Genomic DNA, 19,144 nt, shown 5'->3' on the forward strand with positions numbered 1-19,144 from the left:
TATCTCCAGCTTCTTGGGGATGGGGTAGCAGGTCCATGCTGACAGCGTGCACCTTGCCTGGGCAGCAGGTTGCCCTCAGCCAGGCACTTCCCCATCCCTGGTGCAGAACAGCGGTGGGAGCTACGTGTGTCTATCACAGAAGAAATAGTGCCACCTACTGACACGAATAACCCTATTCCTAGAAAGCGAAGGGCCGAACACTCACCTAGAAAAATAGAGATTTTTCTGTGTGTATATATTGGACTAGATGGTTGCTCTTCTGCCAGGGTGGGCTCTGAAAAGGTTTTACTCTAACTTGGTCTTTAGCAACGATTTCCTTTCCCCATAAAGTTCATTAGTGAGAGCTCGCTAGGTTACCTAAGCGCACGCTGGCTAAGGTGCCAGCCTTTCCCTGGGTGCTCAAGGAGRACGGCAGATCCAGGGCCTCCCACTGCCGAGGAGAAACAAAGCTCCTGATTTTTTGATTTTCCGAGCTGACCTACCAACAGCAAAACCATTAAAGTGGGAGGTGCMTTCCCGAGGGATGACCCAGCGCCGCCAAGTCCATGAAAGGTTCCTGACAAACTCCACGGACACTGGACTGAGGCCACAAAACGTACCTAGAACCAAGATTTTGTTGCCCCCTATGATTTTACCCAAGGCTTCATCCCACCAGGGCTTCAGTGTGCTTGTACATGTATATATGCACACACACACACACACACAAACATATATACATACAAATGACTTCTTAAATGAGAGGTTAGCATAGAAGGCAATCTGAATAAGCACAGTAATAATTCTGATTATGCAGCATATTCTGCCTAATATATTTATTTTTAATGGCAGTCGTTTTAATAGCTCTAAGGCCCTGAATTAGTCCAATATGTTGTTAACGATGTTCACTTTAAATACAAATGATAATGGCTTTTCCAGAGGGTCTGGTGCCCTGGGTGAGCTAGCTGCACACCAGCACCTTGTGTTTAACATGTTCCCTTTTAATAACAGGCTTAATGATGCACTCGGGGCCAAATCACTGCATTTAGTCACAGAGAAAAACCATCTACAAAAGGCTTTCTCTAAAAACGAGGCTACAGGGCCTCTGTTTCAAAGTCACTCTGGCCATCTTTTTATGCACTTGTTTTTTTKATTGGAGGCTCGTGCAAATTGGAGGCAGTGCCGGGGGCTCAGGCAGGTTTTGGGGAGAGATTTCGCGGCGATGGCCAGGGCYGTACCCAGGTGAAGGACCCAGCCGCAATCTCAGCGGCCGCATTCGGGGGCCGGCGGAGGGGCGAGAGCCRCGGGAGACGTCGTGCGCCCGCGTCCAAGCCCGGGTCCCTGGGGCCGGTGGTGTTTATTTGGGGTGGGTTGCAAAGGAAGACGCCTCTCGGCCCTGGCGGAGGTGACCGGGGGCTGTCGCCGACGTCACCGCGGGGGAGACGTGCCAGAGTGGGGAGCGTTCGAAAAAAATCACACCCACCATCCATCAAAAAATAAAATAAAATAAAAAAAACGTACACACACACACACACACACACCCCAACAAAAACCCCAACTCCCCCCTGTAGCTTTCAGCAGCGCACTGAAAGCTAGGAGCACATCAAGTTAAGAGCGAGGCAGCAGCTGCGCGCTCCGCTTTCATGCCCAGATCAGGCAATTTGGGGCAGATCGCAAGCCAGAAAGCCCCAGGGAGCTCGAAACCCAYGGATCCTGCGCGCTTTCCCCACTGGAGCGGGACCCCTTGGCCCCCGCAGGGAGGCTCTTTCCTCCCCMAAAGGGGCATGGCAGGAGAGCAGTACGTGTGATGGTGCCCGCAGCAGGGCTTTGCTAGCCCGAGCTGTGTCCGGACCCGTCCGGACCCGGACTTGTGTCCAAGCCTGTCAAATCTCCCACGCCGGGAGCCTTGCAGAGCCGGCACTCGCCGGGCGCTGCTCCGCGCCCGGGTCTTTCTCACGCACTGCAGAAGGCTCCATCCATCCCTTGGGGTGATGCCAGCCCCATGCCTTGGACCATCCCTTTCTGCAGCGTTGCTRGTTTGAAGGGTGGCCCACGCAGCCACGGACACGCGCACCAGGAGGGAAATCGCTGCTCTGCGCAAGGACCCGCGTCAGTAATTCCCACGGCAGAGGCACGGCTGCAGGCGCGGGAGGACACGCAGCCGGCCAAGCCTTGCTGGCCCCGAATCACAGCAGCACCTGAAACCTTGCTAGATGTTCCTCAAGCTACCCGCGTCAGACCTCGCTAGATGCAAACTCCAGTGTCGCGAAAAACAGTGGCGAGGCTTGAACGGGCTCTGATTTGTGCTTTCTGCCCCCAGGCCCGAGYGAAACCAGAGGGTAGAGCCCACTAGCAGGCTGCGCATAGAAAGATCATGCGAAAGATAACTTTATTACTAATAACACCCGTGGAATCCGATTCGGGGAATAGGCTCTATTGAATGCCTGAACACAGGCATTCCTCGGCTGGGTTTTTTCTGCCTCCAAATACTTCATTTGGGTCTTTAAATACTAATCACAGAATTCGTAGGAGCGCTTTTTATCTTCAAAGTGCTGCAGGAGAAAAAATTAATTCATTAATCAAAGATAATTAAAGGGCAGAAAATATGTCTTTTCAAGTGTGGGAAGCCAGCAACGGGAGGCGAAGCGTTGCAGGCGGCCAGCGCAGGGACTTCAAGCCTCTCTCCAAGGCTACGTGATTTTCCTTGAGCGCTGCCCGGGCAGTAGCCCTGCTTGTTCCCGGCAGCCACGATCCCGCCGTCTCCCCGACGCGGGCTAGGCGGCCTGTCTGCCGCGCAGGAAATAGGGTTTGAAGCTCACAGCTAGGAGCAAAAGCTGAGATTGCGGATTTAATGAAGCTGGGATGGAATGGCGAGGGTGGTTCAGTGAAGCAGCAAATGCAAACACATTATCACCTGAGAACTTGCTCCAATTTCACACCAATTAACTAGGAATGAGAGGCRAGGGCCGTGGCTGGCTGCAGAGATGGCTGATAATCCTGCGAATGGGCAGAAATGGCTCACACGGGGACTGGCCGGTGCCAAAATGAGCCTGTTAGATAACGCCGGCCCCGGCAATTTTGTCTTCAGGAGTGAGCATGTCTTTACTGGAGCTCGCTTTTATTAGCAAATATTAAAAACATTTGCAGAAATACAGATGCCCGTGAGGGGAGTGCGGGTGGAAAGTAATAAAGCAATAGCTGATTATTTTAGTTCTCTGCCGATGCGTCATACTAAGGGAGGAGGGATGGGGCAGGGGAAGCGTCCGGGTGATGCAGCGCTGAGCCCCRCAGGGAGGACCACGGCGCTGAGTGACGCATCCCTGTCCAAACTTCCCCTCCACCAGCACCCATGAACCGCCTCACCCTTATTGCGCTTTAATATTTGACCTGCTTCCCTTTTTTTCCTGCTGGGTTTATCTCCAGGTTAAGACTTAGGGCAGAAGAGGAGTAGCGGRCTTTAGGGAAATGCTCCGGTGGTAAAGAGTCTGCTACAAATCAGCTGCCAGACCCGGTGACTGCACCCTTATGAGCACAAGCACCTTTTGACATCGGACAACCTCAATTTTTCCCACGCTGCCACCTTTCGTGCCAGCTGGACTTCCTGCTGGCCTGACACACCAGCCTGGAGAAGCTCTCTAGGAAAACTGGGGTATTTCCTCATTGGGGCAGGAAACATTGGAGCCTTGGCAGCACCTCAGAAAGAGGCACAGTTTGGTGTCACTGGCAGGGAGTGCTCCTCACCCACAYCCATGCGAAGCCGAACTGAGCCCCCTCCAAGCTGTGGCTTGGGGCTCTATTGCTGCCGTGGGGCCATGGGGCCACACCCTCCACCAGTGGGGTGAAAACGAATGGCAGATGAGCAGCAACACCTTCAACRAGTTGCGCCAGTACATGCTGGGGGCTGACCTGCTGGAAAGCAGCTCTGCAGAGAAGGACYTGGGAGTGCTGGTGGACGACAAGTTTGACTATGAGCCAGGAATGTGCCCTTGTGGCCAGGAAGGCCAATGGTCTCCTGGGGTGCATTGGGAAGAGTGTTGCCAGCAGGTCAAGGGAGGTGATCCTGCCGCTCTACTCAGCCCTGGGGAGGCCTCATCTCGAGTACTGTGTCCAGTTCTGGGCTCCCCACTACAAGACAGACATGGAGCTGCTGGAGAGAGTCCAGCATAGGGCTACAAAGCATCTCTCCTATGAGGAACAGTTGTGAGAGCTGGCCCTATTTATCCTGGGGAAGAGAAGACTGAGAGGGGATCTTGTCTATGTCTATAAATACCTTAAGGGGGATATCAAAAAGATGGGGCTAGACTCTTTCCAGTGGTGCCCGGTGAAAGGACACGAGGCAACGGGCACAAACTGAAACAAAAGGAAATTCCACTTGAATATAAGGAAAACCTTATTTACTGCGAGAGTGACAGAGCTCACAGTATTTCTATTGTTTCAGAATATCCTTTCTATTTTTTTAACAAACCTTTTTTTAAAAGTTGCTGCTCAAAAGTAACGAATTTCTTGCAGAACAAAGTATTTTGCTCAAAATAGTCCCATGCAAATCCAACTTCTTTTTAAATCACACATTCTGTTTCTGAAAAGAAGCTAGTTTTTCTTCTCTACTGCTTTATTTCAAAACTGCAAAAATCCACTTCAGAAAGAAAAATTCCAGTCCTACCACCAGCAGCTTCACAGGCRCAACAGATGCTCCAGGGAGGTGGGAGGAAAAGCCTCCTCAGACCCATCCCCACTTTGCCCACACCCTATGGGTGCCTTGTCTGGCCTCATCCAGACTCATGTCCACCCCAGCTTTGGCTCCTTTCCTTGGGCTGGAGAGTGAAAGCAGAGCAGCAAAAGGCTGAGAGGCATCACTTGAGGCCCCCGAGAACTGGAATGCTCCAAAGGCCAGGATCCCCTCATCAGCAGGCAACACAKCCAACCTCAGCTATTTTATGATTTTTGTTATATATATATTCTACAGATCTTGGTTTAGAATTCACATGAATACAATATTTAATGTTKCTATTCAAAAAAWATGTTTTATAGCTGTAGAACACAGTCCAAGTATCTCCTCCAYAGCGAAGCTCCTCGCTGTCACTGTCTATGTGGTTGCCCATGTGAGGAACAGGTACAATGACAGGTTGCTCACATGGATTTTGGGTGACCGGCAGGTGTTAACTCACGTCTCTTGGAGCTTTCTTTGCTCCCTCTGGCTGTCCATGTGTCCACACATTTCCCTGCAGCAGCTGGAAGACAGAAATGTTTCTTCCATCATGCCATCACAGCCTAGCACCAACCAATGGGTCCACCAGTGCAGCAATGTCTTCACTTGAAAGCCACCTGGCGCTCTTCTCATCTAATACTACCAGCAAGTACCCAATGTAAGTGTATATATTTATCCATCAGCAGCAGCCCTTTAGATAAATTAAGCCTGGTTGCTTTTGAGGGCAAGGTGTGGAGACGGTTCAACATTATGGACATATAGCAAATTGTATCAGGGGATTTGCCCTCTATCACGGGAGCATCAGTATTTTCATCCATATTTCTAGAGCACTTTCAAGCTAAGTTCGTATTTTAAGAATTCAGGCTCATATCTTAAGATCTCTAGGACTTTGCGCCTGGATCTCGTCTGACCAAGACGTTCATAAGCCAACAGGCTGCTGGACTTGATGAACATGGAAGAGAKATTCAATAGCCTGCATGGTATGGGAGATCAAACAAAGTGACTTCTTCTACCTTTAAAATGTGTGAAGCTGCAAAATCTTAAGGGCATACAAACTTCCTTTGAACGCAGGGCTGGAATCCTGGAAGTTGTGTTCCTTTAATTTCCTTTACCTGGTTGCTTTCCCCATGAAGGACAAGCACAGTGTGGTGAGTTTTCAGTGGAAACTGGTTTTGCCTCATTTTCCACTTCTCTCCTGCTGAAAGGGAGGAAGTCTAGAGCTCCAGAGGCCTGCCTGCCTCTCTCTATGCAGACAGAAAGGGCTGGGTGTCTGTGTTTAATTACAGCCTTAAAGAACTGCATTTAAAAGACAACAGCAAGCTATTTAATTAATACTTATCATTAGCACACATACGAATGCCTAGCAGCAAATTGCAACAACAAAGCAACTCCTTTTTTTTTCTTTTTTTTTCACACTTGGGATAAATTAATTTAAAAAAGAGTAAACAAACCATTTGCACTAGATTCGAGATGACTTTTTATGGAGTGGGAGTACTGGGATAGTAGGTATCATCTTAGGACAGCAAAGATCTATAGGAGTAGGCCCTTCCATCTCCAAATCTTCTGGCTAATCTTCATCTATCTATCTATCTATCTTTCTATCTTGGCATTTACACTGGGCTCATCCCCATGTCTGAGCGCCTACTTGTCTTCATACCTGTCCATAAATTATACAGCATCCCCAGGGAATTTTAAATAACAACTCCCAAACTTTCAGAACACTGTTTTAAGGAATGGGCTTGTAACTCCCTGYGCTGCRGACTCCTCCTTTCCGGCCTCCAGAAGCAATRCTGGAGTCAGGAAGGACGTGCCACCACGAGGGGTCCCTGAGGGTCCCGCAGCCTCAGCCCACTAGACCCAGGCTTAGTCGGAAGGGTCCCAACAGGCATTGCAATAAGTGTCCCCATCCTGACTCCCAAGTTGGACAAGCCAACCAACAGCCATGGGATGCCAAGACATTTCAGTTACAGTGGCCTTAATCACCTTATTGGGTAGGAACCTGTGCTGAACCCCGTTCCTCTATCCACGCAGTGCACTTTCCCAYGGAGTACCTACTCTCACCACGCTGGCAATGAACCAAGAAGAAAGGACACGTTAGCAGCTGTCCGGCCAGCACACCCCACCTCTCCCTCAACCGTCCCCTGCACGAGCAAAGGTGACAAGACACGAGGTGCCTGTCAGATCACAGGCTCTGGGGCATCACCGTCACCTGGGGCACGTGGCTCAAATCCATTTAGGATGAACCCARATCTTTTCCCTTTGCTGGGAAAAAACACGAGCCATCAAGGTATGAGACGGAGAAGCGCTGACGTAGTTTCGCCCTCCAGCTGTGGAGTGAGCACTAATTCCCTCCCACTTCTTTTCTGTCTGGACAAAATTACTGGACAAGTCTGGCCTGAGCTTGTGAACAGCCCAGAAGTGATATTTTGTTAAACCCAGCAGCACTTCTAGCTGCCAGAGCCCTCCACAATCTACCCCAAAGGTGGCCAAGGAAGAAATCTGGCATCTCTGAGCATAYGGTCTTTCTGAACAAGTTTTCTCCRTGTATTTTGCACTTCTTCATCAAACTGAAGCTCAGGTTGCTCTGATGGGGGCTGCTAAAGTGGAAGCAAAATCCTCTCGTGATGGGCTGCTATGTCCAGCTTTGGCAGCCGCTCCTGGAGTTGGAGGAGGCTGGGGGATTTGCCAGAGCCTCTCCAGAAATGCCAGGAGAAGGACTAAAGTGAGGTTAGGACCAAACCCCAGGCAGCGCCTTGCCGGCACAGGCTCAAATGTGACCGAGGATTGCCCTCTGCAGGAAYGAAACCTCTCTGCAACCCTCCAAGCTATCTCTGTAGCTTCCCCAGTCCTCCTGTCCCTCCCGTCCACAGGGCCGGGCACCCTTTCAGGCCTCTCCCCCTTCGCAGGGTGTCTTAGGCGATGATTCAAGAGCTAAATTACACCCGGGCAACCATCCCTGTCGGAGAACCACAAGATGTGGGCAGGCAGCTATTAACACCAGTGGAGTCCAACCCGTACAACGTGCGTGCAAGCAGGAGGAGGATGCAGCTGCGGAGATCCATCATGGGTGGGGGGCTGCTCGCTGGCAGCATTAACTGCAGTTTGCTATGTAGCCCCGAGTGCAAAACCATTTTCTAGGAGAGGAATAATGTTAATCCTGAGGACAAGGCTGCGGCGTAGCTTAAATAAGTGATATGTTTCAGGCTCGGGAGGTGGGACACGGGCCCTCCAGCCCTGCAGCCGCGGGGAGCACAGCTGTGTCCCTGCAGCMCCAGGACATGGATAACTCCTTTCCCAGAGGGCTTTCACGAGCTAGGAGGCAGCCTGTGCTGCTCTCTGCCAAGAGCTGTGTAAAAGCCTGCCAAGGTGCTAGGAAGAAAGCTTTTAACCCGGGCAAAGTTTCCCCCTTCTTTCCACACAGCCTGAAAAATCCCGTGCTGATTCACCCTGCAGAATTTACTTTTACCCTGCTAAATGCCATTAACTCTTTAAATTAATGCTCCCATTATGGGACTTCCTTTGATGTCAAAGGGGATTTTTTTTTTTGATGGCAAAATGGGGATTTTTCCCCCCCTCGCTGTAATTATTCTCTCTTTTTTTTCCTTTTTAGGTACCAGATACTCCTGCCAGCTGCATGACTTGCGGAGGCAGCTCCCCCACGAGGTATTTATATATTTGTATGTACATGATGAGAACATGGCATTGAAAGACTTGAAGTTTCGGTCTTCAGATAAGGGGAATTTCCCATTTCCTACTCGTTTCAGTGGAAGTTGCCCACAAAGGCTTTGGCCTGCAGGAGGAAGGTGTGAGGCCAGGAAGCAGCTATGGTTGTGGATGCCCGTGCTGGCACCACCAGCCCTGTGGAGCACTCGGCTTCAGGCTGGCTCAGTATCAGCTACCGAATAAAGCCTTTCCCCAGCGTGGCCATTACGGCTACATCTCCACAGTCCCCGTGGCATATCACCACTTTTCCATGTGCTCATCCTATTTAGTTTTATTGCAAATTTAAGCTGTGCTGAATTTTGGTCAGCACCTTTCTACCCCAGCCCAAGCAACTGAGCCAATGTATCATAGAAGGCAATATTGCACTGGTGCTAAAACATGGATAATTTTTAAAGCTTTTTCAGCTGTATTAGAAGGTGTTGCACAGAGACACATTGCCCAGTGTAAACTCTGCTGGGCTATTACACAAGAGCTGACCCAACTGTTGCATTGCTTGCAAAGATTTGCCAATCAGCTCAGTGATCTCCATTTTTTCCTCAGTGATTCCAGTTTCTCAGCATGATTTTCAACCCAGCTCAACACCAGAAGCTGCCAAAACGCCCCTTCCCGRGGCATGCCACCCCAATCCCTACTGCTTTTCCATGCATCCCAATGCTCAGCCCAAACTTCCAGGGATGCTTGCAAAGATCTCTCGCTCCAGGTCCCTTGCTACCCTTTGCTCCCCGTTTCTTGGTGGYGGTGGCGGTGGGTTTTTTGCTACCTTGGCAAAGCCATGTTTGAAAGTGAGTTGCCCACATGCAAGCTGTCCTCTCAGCCAAATTATTCGAACCACACTGGTCCTGCGTTTTATGATCTCCCAAAAACAACGGAGATGCCTGAGTCGAGGCGCTTGCTGGAGAAGGAAGAACAACCGATAGCTGTCACTCATAAAAATGCCATGGAAATATGATCTAATAACTGCAGTTCAACTYTGCTTTTTACTGCTATAATTCATATTTGTTTTTTCTACCAAGTGGCTGTTCAGTGGAAAGCCATTACAGCTCTTTACCATAATGCAGAAATAGGCTTTTAGGTGGGTTTTCCTAGGAAACAAGACATACAGGATCAGACTTACTGAGTAACACTCAGGAAGCTAACAATCGTGGATCGTTTTAAAGGAGTTCTCCATGAGGCTAGCCACCGCGGGACAAACGTGTTTCTTGAAAGCTTCAGCAGGCTTTAACGGAGTTACAGGAAAAAGACAACAGAGTTAGAAAGCTCTTTCTTGAACATTTTGCAAAATGTTCTATCTRATTAAAAGAAAAGTTTGAACTACGTGCCTACAGATAATTCTCTAGTTGATTGTGTGGAGAGCCTAGACTTGTCTCATAGAGAAACATCGCTCCTCGAAATGGAAAATGAACCTTAGGATGCATTTGCCTTTATAGCACAAATCCAGGCCATGTCTGTGCAAGTGCTTGTGCTGTGGTGTCCCATGACCCCACCTACATCTTCCTCCGCTGGGCCACATCTTCTATCTGCTCCCGGAGTATTTTTGCCCAATCTTCCCCTCTCTTCATGGGGGTTGACCTGGTCTCCAGCGTTGTCAGGGCACTGATTTCTGGAGGGACTTCGGGAACCAGGCCGGCTCTGAGCACGGCRTCCTGAAACTTGGCTGCTGAGGCTGGGGCTAAGCAACACCGAGGCATGCTGCAAAAAAAGCAAGGCACCATTGGAGGGAAGCGTGCCCAGAGCCGGCGGGGCAGCTGCACCCGCCGACGCAAGGCGCTCCGCAGGAGTGGGCGCTCACCTGCGGCTCCCGCAGCCCGGCTGCGCGTAGTGGTAGTGAGCRGCCACGGCAGAGTGGGGACACAGCAGATAGCGGTTTTCCTCCCAGCAGCGCCTCATCGCTCGCACGATGTCCTCGTCGGAGGCCGTGCACGAGCCCAGCACCTGCGTGAGCTGGGGAGAGCCGAGCAGGAACGCAGTGAGACGCCCAGCGGGGATGAACCACCAGCAGCGCGCTTCGGCACGGAGCCCAGCCGCGTGCAACGCTCAGCAGGGCTTCCAGCGAGGCTTTGCAGTGCGGGCAGATGGCAAAAAAGAGTTAGAAATGGGGCAGCTGGAAGCTGCAGAGCAATCTTCCCRCTGCCTGAGGAAAGAGAGGCGACCACGGCAGCAAGGGGAGGAAAGGGCCCTTTGGGAGCAGCCTCGGGCAGGGTGCTTGATGCACTGTCAATGCAGCTTCTACCTGCCTGGTATTTCTAAGGAAGGGGCAGTTTCATATCCTACCTAAATAATTGTAAGGCTTCTTAAAATTTGTTTTGTAAAAAGAAAGCAGTTTCTTTTAAAAAAAATTGTACATTTTTTTAATAAAAATTACACACTGATGCAAAACCTCTCTTCCAGCCTGTCTTCTCATGCACACTTACATTTTAGGTTGGAAACCCTCCAATGTGATCCACTGCAAGCTGAATTTTTTATTTTGGAAACAAGTTGGAAACAACTGGCGGCAGTAATCTCCTTATACACGCACGTGTGTGTAAAGGAACTTACCTTTCTGTGCAAATCCTCGGGGATCTTGAGGCTTTTGGACACACTGAAYTGTTCCATCAGAGTTTTGATGAGGCTGCTGTCGCCGTCGGAAAGCAGCCAGAGGATCCTCTCCATGTTGTAAGGCTCCTAGGATAACAGGGCAGCACGTGAGCAGCAGAATGGTGAATTTCTGTCTCAGTGGAGAGCACCTGTGTGAGTTCTCTGATGTCTAGTTAGGGCTGAGCTATTGCAGCTATTTGATCAGTGGAAGTTGTGGTAGGATTTGTCTCCTTCCTGGACATGGGTATCCTCAAGCCCTGCAGACACTTGATGTCTCTCAGACCTCTGACCTCTCTGATCAACCACCAGGTTGAAAAACTTAATGAGGGGACAACTGACAAATAGGCAGTGTGACTACATCTGTATAATTACCCTGAGGAAAGCAGACTAATAACACACGACATACTTGCAAACTGGAGATATCCAGCTGTTTACGTGGTATTGCAGATGCTGTTGCGAGTCACTGTGCTCCTGTGTGGCTTAATAAGACACTCAGCTCCCCACAGGGTTAACCGATAATCTTTACGAACATATAAGGCACATACAGGACCTGACTGGTCTGTATGGTATGCAGCAATGAGTGTTGCGACACTGTAGCAAAACTCGACACAAGACTATGTAAGAGGGAGAATGATTCTATTTTAAGGCAAAACCAATTTCACACCTCACGGTAGCATTCCCACATACTCAAAACACCAAGAAATACGTGTCCCAGTGGTCTGGCCAGGACAGATTGTAGGCACAGAGAGGACAAGGGACACCAGCTATCAAGTCCTCATCACGTCTCCTCAGTTGTTCCTGCATAGCAACCATGTGCTGGCTTCAGATKTGGTCTTTACTGCTTTTAAGAGCTGAAAATGACAGTGACCTTTTGTCTCTCCATCCTGTGCAAACTCAATGAGTCATTAAGAATTACTCAGCTTTTCATGTCCTTATCTGGATGTCTTAATGGCTCCAGTCCTGTTCTTCATCTTCCCACCATCACCTTCTAAGGTCTCCAGTCTGTAATCTTCATTCTACCCRAAGTGTAGTCAGCCCTTTGCTCTGGGCTGTCCCTTGTTATAGGCTGTCCACCCAGTCTGGGTGTCCTGAGAAGCTACCTGCCAGGATTCTTGGAAGTTGGTGACCTGCCACTGTGGATGCCTCCAGCACCTGTCCTGACACCCTTCTCCTGCCCTTCCTCCTGCTACTCCCACATCCAGACTTTCCCGTTCACCCTCCATTCATACCAACCTTAAGGTTTCCCTTACRGATTGCTGCATCTACACTAGTAAATCAAACAGGGCCAGGAAACTGATGTGACTGCTGGCCTTGCTGTTTGCTTGCTCTGCCTTTTTCCCATGCCAGCTGAGACTGCCCAGGAGGCTGCCTGGACCCTGTCTGGAGAATAGTTCAGTCTGGAGACTGTTTCCAAGGAAAATTCAGGCATGTGAGAATGAGCTTTGTGGTGCTGCCTGACCTCAGGGCCAGACAACAGTCCCTGGTTGGCTTCATTTGCTGCAAATACACAGCACGTCTTGGTTGCACTTCACTGGAATTTCTCCTTAAAAGGCTAATCCACCCTGGAAATAGTTTTTGCTTTACTTATAGCGCTAGTGACTAAACAGGAAGCTTTCTCTGCTTTAATTTAGTGTGCAAAAGAGACAACCTAAAGAGGTTGCACAGTCTCCATCCTTGAAGCTTTTGAAGACCTGACTGAATCAATTCCTAAACAACCTGCACTGACCTCACAGCTGACCCTACTTTGAGCAGGAGGTTTGACTAGAGACTTCCTTACATCCATTCCAAGAYGAACTGCTGAGCAACTGAAGAGTTTGCATAGGCACTTCACACTTGGGCTGAACCATGACATTCCATATAGCCATGGGAAGGATGGGCCTCACCAGAACAGGACTGCTGAAGGGACATGTGCCAGGAGTGGAACCCAGTCACCCCTTGAGGTCCACAAGGAGCCCTAGGAATTCACGTTTGAACAACATTTGGAAAATCCAAGTAGCTTAGGGCCTTTAGTGATATGACACCGAGTGTTTCACACTTGGGTCATTTTTCCGGAAGCATATCCAATGTCCATGGATCACAAGGTAGGTATGAAATGGAGGCGTTTGCTTCCAGGCATTTGCTGTCCATCCCTCCATGACTCCATGACTTTTCATTTCTAAAGCCTTTGCCTGCCTGCTGGGACATGTTTTATTCTGAGCAAACTGCAGATGGCCATTGATGAGGCATTTCTTTGAGGCTACTCCACCTTCCTCTGGTCTCTTCTCTCAGTGGAGAYTTTCAGAAGCATTGACAGAGCCCCTGAGACATGACAGAATTTATATTTTTCTAAGTGTCACATAGTGCCTTGAGAAAAAGACATCTCTTTCTAAGCACACATCTAACAAACCCCCAGAAACTCACCATTAACAACGACGATTACAAAGTCAAGCCCTGAAAGGCTAGGAAGAAGAAGATGTTTGATCTTAATTCAGCAGGCTGCAGCATAAATGCTGATATGAGTCACACCTCTGAATGCATTGATGAGAAACASTGACAGAATTCTGCTCTCATAAACCAGACAGTACACAATGCAAGAAAAAAAAATAAGAATATGTAATATTCAATCTCTTCTTCTCATTTTGACCAATTAATTAAATACCTGAATATCCATGGCTGATGCTAATGTAGCCTTCACTTCCCCCGACAGTGAGAAATCTCCATGTTCAACAGCCCTGTGAATGATGTCATTGCTGTTAACCACGGCAACAAGTCGGATGGGAAGACCCATCTTCTGGGCAATACAGCCAGCTAGAAAACAAGCAAAAGATTATAAGCATGCCTTAGGAAGAAGCACTCAAAGGAGATTTAGCAAAGAAGTCACTGCACAAATTGATTGAGCACCTTTTTCAGGAGCAGCCAAAAGTGACATTCTCTACTACAGCTCTTATATCCTATCTTTAATGCTTTAGGAGAGCCTGAGATTAAAAATCTTGGGCCGCAAGGCTCCTCCTGCCAAGCCAGCCCACTGAACCCTGGCCCTTGGGCCTGTCCACATTTGAAGATGGATGGCAGTGGACCAAGAGGTCAGGCACCAGCATTCAGGCAAGAGAGGTGAAGCTTTTGGGCTCCTGCAGCTTAGTAATGCTGCCTCAGCTGGGTGGCCTGAAAATATAGTGAATGCACTTGTGAGAATAAAATCATTTATGGCTTTAATAATACAATTATACACCTATTTCRAGATTAAGGCAATCAAGGACTCACTTTTAAAGGGTTGGAGCTATGCAATCAGGATTGAGTGGTTCTCCTGACTGTACACTGCCATGCAAACCAGGTGGTACCGAGCAGGACTCCACAGACCTGTTAAGGTCTTGCTTAAGAAAACAGAGATGCAGYATTTTCTCTCTCTTCAGGATCAAGCACATTCTGCCCACTTCTAGTGTGCCCATCCTCAGGAGACCTACTGTCATCACCAGAGCATGGTTTCAGATTTTCTGCTTCGTGCAAATCATCATTGACACTTAGATGAGTAATAAACATAAAAGAGTAATAAAATACAAGTGACTTTGAAGACATTCTAATGGAGAATGGGTGTTTTAATTTTAATAAAWAGCAATRCCTAGCYTTTGCAAAGTAWGTTTAGTCCASAGGTCACAATACACTCTATCTCTTSCTTATCTAACCTCATTTTTTTATTTCACCTGTGATATTTCCTCCTCCTCCTGTTGGCACAACAATTTCCACCACGGGCAGCGGGGTGGTGTCTAAGGATGGTGCGCACTGAAAGTAAGCGTAGAAGTGGTGAGCAATCTGCACCATAATCCGTGACCAGTTGACTGAATTCAAGCTCATCAGGTTGTATTTTCTGGCAAAATCAACATCAGCAAATAATTCCTTGATCGGCTCATCGATTTCATCGCTGTTCCCATGAGCTGTCAAAAGGAGAAAGGAGAGATTAGATTTGCTGACCTCAGCGAACTGGGCACAAAATATTTCTGTTCAGAAACAGGTCTAGAAACAAGGCTGAGGATTTACTGCAGCAAGGGGCACTCCAAATTGCAGATCTGGCTTCAGGGCTGTGCAAGCTAGAGGKTGAGGAGCATAGCATGGATCCTGGGGTAGTTTCTGCTTTTGGCACATTTTCAGTCTCTACCACCTATAGATATTTTAGGCTCAAAAAATCCCAACTGAGGCCAGACTAACTTCTGCCGCAGCACCTTTTACCAGGCATCCAGTCAACTGTAACGTGATCAAYAACAATGACCCAACCACAAAAGGAACAGTTTGTGCCACTATGTCCATGAGACCTTTAGGCCATGCTTTCAACACAACAGAGCCCTAAAGCAGACAGCAATGCCAACCAGCAAAGATGTGGACATTTTCTTCAATGACAGTGGTCATCTGAAGCTCCTGTATCTGACTGCAGAGTCCATGYGGCAACAGAACGAAGATGTCCATGTTCTTCTGCCCTCTCACACTCTCAATTGCTGAGCTCCCTGTGTCCCCTGATGTCCCTATTTCAAAGCGAAGCAAAACAAATAAAAACAAACATCACTATGTCAATCTCCACCACCACCCTCTCTGGAAAAAAGGGTGCAGAGATGCTTGCTGGGATGTTTTTGTCACCAATGACATCTGGCCTGGAGTTGTCCCACCAGCCACCTAGGAGACGATGGCACCATCGCATCACCCTTGGCATCTGCAGGTCAACAGCTCTCCCAGCAAGCCCAAGATACCCCTGTGCTTAATGCATTTATGCATCCCCAAGGCTGCCCCGGACAGGGACACTCGATGACATGCCAGCACCAGGCTGGCAGCAGATGGTCCCTGTGCTGTCCCCAAACCATTCCCAGTCTGGACAGACCCCAGAATTTCTACTTGCCCCCAGAGGGATACTCACCCACCAAGATAGTGATATGCTTCTGCTTTTTCTCCAAGAAATATTGTAAAAACTGCCCYGTGCAGGACAGAGACAGGTCCTTAAAAGCATAGGTCACCCCATGCCAGAGCTCCAAAATGTTCAACCCATCTTTCAGTCTGGACAGATGGACCACGTCCTTGTGTCTGAACCTGCTGAAGGCCCTGTCAATSAGGTCTGGAGGGAGAGTGGGTAGAGGATGGTTAGAACAGATCAAGAAAGACATTTCTGATCGCGGTTTCTATCACCCATACTCCTCCCGGGAGCCGTACTGCAAAAGCCAAGACTCTGCTGCTAGAGAGGTGTGGAGCAGGTAGCTGATATGTTATTCTTAGTTATTTAGCAGTCTGATCTTGGTGTAAATCAGCCTGTGCCTGCAACAGCTCTTCTTTGAGTAACCCCAGGGGAAATCTGTCACAATTAAAGCAACTATGTTAAAATTGAAAAATAAATTTTACCCTAAYGCACTGATGAGCATGGAGGTTACAGCTGCCCTCTGGTGGAAGGAATAGCTGCTAAATGCCAAAAACATTAAAAATCAGACCACAGAAAGAGGATCAAGCAGCCAAAAGCCCCAAGTGGTGGGCATGGGGCTCTTTCCCCACAGGTGACCCAGTCCCCCTCCCGCAGCGGCACACGGGCATTTCTCGCTGTGCGTCTGCTGCCGCCGCRCACGACTCTGGGGCACTTCTGTGCTGGAGGGCCCAAAGTGGGCAAWATATTTTTCCATGCATGATGTCCCATGCAGCAAATGTCCCTTTTCATGCACTTTTTGTGCAGACAAATGCCCCAAAAAAGCAGAGAAACCCACGTGCACTGCAGCCACTGCCGACCAGCCGTGCTGAACAGCTCTGGCTGTGCAGTTTTACCCCAGCAGTAAGCAGGGACGCAGCATTAGCATCGCTACTGCAACCCCAGAATCACTCCTGCAATCCCCAGAGTCAGTGTTTGCAGCTGGGGGCTGCATTTCCGAGAGGACAACCAAGCCCCAGCAAGCCGACAGCTTGGAAAAAGAGCAGAGAAAGGAGCGGGGCGATTGCACGCCGGGCTGCAGAGCGCAGCGAGGATGAGGAGGATGCAGGCSAGGAGAACAGCAGCGGGTTCGACACTCCTCAAACGGCCCCGCGGCGAGGTTTACCGTCCAGCACGCTCCTGGGGACGAGCTCGGCGGCGACGAAGAGGGAGCACAGCTCCTTCACCAGCTGCGGGTAGGAGAAGGCGCTCCAGCGCCGCAGCGCAGGCGCGTCCAGCCGCGGCACGGCGCGCGGCATGAAGAGGCCCCCGTCGGGCGCGTAGCCGGAAAAGAGGGCTCCTTCGAAGTCCACGGTGCCCGGGCCTCCCCGCGTGCTGACGTACTCCATGAGTACCCTGAATTTTGAAGTGCTGGATTTTAAAATTCAGAAACCTTTCTGCGCGCGTCCCCGTTACGGCTGTATTTGTCTCTTTGCGTGCTGCCTTCTTGGAGGATGCAGGGGACTGAAAAAAAGGGAAGAAAGGGGAATCAAAAAGAACCCACAGAGTTCAAAATGGCCAARAGACAAAAATATGCATAATTTTAAATAGAATAAAACATTTCTTCCACGAAGTTTATATCCTGCTAACTCCTGCACGCTGCTGCCTCTTTCTCCGGCTCTCTGTGTTTCCGTGAAGCTCCAGCTGCTGGAGCTACGTGAATTCCTCCAGTTCTCAAGTACAATTTTTTTTTTCAAGCTATCAAGAATTACAGAATAAAGCTAAAAGCTTCACCTCTAATGCCTCTGAGGCTAACCAGAGACCATCAAATATAACCTCTCCTAAATGCCGTTTCCCACAGCCTGGGAAAACGAGAGGATCCGCTCACGAGCGTCTCTCGCAAACGTCTGGCGCGGGCTCTAGGCATCAGCTCTCGGGTAAAGCTAAACGAGAGCTGGCTGCACACTCTGCAAAAATCCCCAGGATCAAATTAAAAAAAAAGACCGAAACCCGCCGCGCGGCGCGGTGCAGACGAAGGCCGCGGCGGGACCGAGCCTGCTCGGCCCAGCCGCTCCGCGCTCCTGCCGCCGCCGGCACCGCGGCTCCCCGGCGCTCGCCTGCGGCTGCTCCGCTCCTCCCGAGCCAGCTGGGGTTTGCTTTTTTTTTTTTTTCTGGTTTTGGGTGGGTTTTTTTTTCTGCTTTTCAGCAGCGGGGCAGGTGGCGGGGGCAAGCGCGCTGCGCCGCGGCGGCCGCCCGCGCTCCAGCCTGGCGCTTGTGCTCGCGGAAACCTTTCCCCGTCGCAACCGGCCGAGGGATACGCGAGTCCCCCAGGAGGAAGGCTCCGCGCTCGCCGCCCGGGGCCGCAGCGAGGGAAAAGCCCTGCAGGCGTTAGGAAATGTCTTTTCGCAGCCCGGGTGATCAGGCAGCGGGCGGCAGGGAGAGCTTCTTGCTCTGCTCTCTCCTTGGAAGAGCTCAAAACGTGGCCGGACGAGCCCTGAGCAGCCTGAGRTAACTCTCGGGCTGGATTTAACTCTGAGATTGGACTTGGTTAAAGCAGGGTTTGGTCCAGTGACCTCCAGAGGTCTCTCCTGAAAGAAATCAGTCCATAACTGAGCGACATGAAGCCGCCCACGGGGCAGGGCTGCGGGAACACCCCCATCCCACAGATGGGGAAACTGAGGCACGGGACAAGCAGGCGACTGGCGCAGGGCTCAGCACCTGCAGGCTTCCCCCTKCTGGGATGGGCTGGGCAGCCCTTTCTTTACCTCTGCTTTGTTTTCCTGCCTCCCCTTCCGCAGTAAGTGTTTGCTGAAGGTAAGGTTAGTGCAGGACTCGCGCTCCTGCACTGCGGAGTCACCTTTGCACCGCCAAGATATTTTGCAAGAGGCCAGAGGGGTGTTTGCACGTTTTTGCGTGCCAGCGCGTGGCTGGGGCACAGACGAGAGGGTGCACAGCGCTGCAGAAACGTGCACAGTAGAGACAGCGTTAAATGCCTGTAAGGGCRCCCAGGGGCAGGTTCTGGGGGAGGCGGCTGCCGGCGGCGCAATCCTCATTTCCGATCAGGATTTTGCTCACCGAGAGGGCTCAGCACACGCGCACTGCCCATGCGGACCGGGGGTGCTTTACAGCAACCTGCTCTAACACCCACGGCGGCTTCAACCCAAGAAGACTAGGTGCAAAGGGGCAAAGCATTGCTGGTAATGCCCCTGCCGAGGRGAAAACATCACGTCTGCAATAAGGGACGCGGGACCTGCCAAAGCGCTGAAGTTCGGGCCAGGCACACATCGTCCCTCGGGGATGAGCTGCCGTGGGTCACCCGG

At 50.3% G+C, this 19,144-nt stretch overlaps 1 protein-coding gene across 3 annotated transcripts; it reads right to left on the reverse strand.

Moving 5' to 3' along the window:
• Positions 1–4,567: 4,567 nt before the first annotated feature.
• Positions 4,568–18,093, reverse strand: THNSL2 (threonine synthase like 2). 3 transcript variants are annotated; one of them, XM_085314681.1, is made up of 9 exons: positions 17,619–18,093; positions 17,011–17,348; positions 15,855–16,049; positions 15,316–15,468; positions 14,656–14,886; positions 13,617–13,765; positions 10,940–11,065; positions 10,194–10,345; positions 4,568–10,093 (listed from the first exon to the last, which is right to left on the reverse strand). In XM_085314681.1, the coding sequence occupies exons 2-9, from the start codon at positions 17,231–17,233 to the stop codon at positions 9,889–9,891; spliced, it is 1,434 nt and encodes a 477-aa protein (XP_085170807.1). In that variant the 5' UTR covers positions 17,234–17,348; positions 17,619–18,093; the 3' UTR covers positions 4,568–9,888. The 3 variants fall into 3 exon arrangements, with proteins under 3 accessions (XP_085170807.1, XP_085170805.1, XP_085170808.1); XM_085314679.1 differs by having other exon boundaries at positions 17,011–18,093; XM_085314682.1 differs by lacking the exon at positions 10,194–10,345 and having other exon boundaries at positions 4,568–5,204; positions 17,011–18,093.
• Between the last annotated feature and the right edge of the window lie 1,051 nt (positions 18,094–19,144).

Source organism: Rhea americana, unplaced genomic scaffold (assembly GCF_003343005.1).
Source record: "Rhea americana isolate MKP2758 unplaced genomic scaffold, rheAme1 scaffold_41, whole genome shotgun sequence".
NCBI classification, from domain to species: Eukaryota; Metazoa; Chordata; class Aves; order Rheiformes; family Rheidae; genus Rhea; species Rhea americana.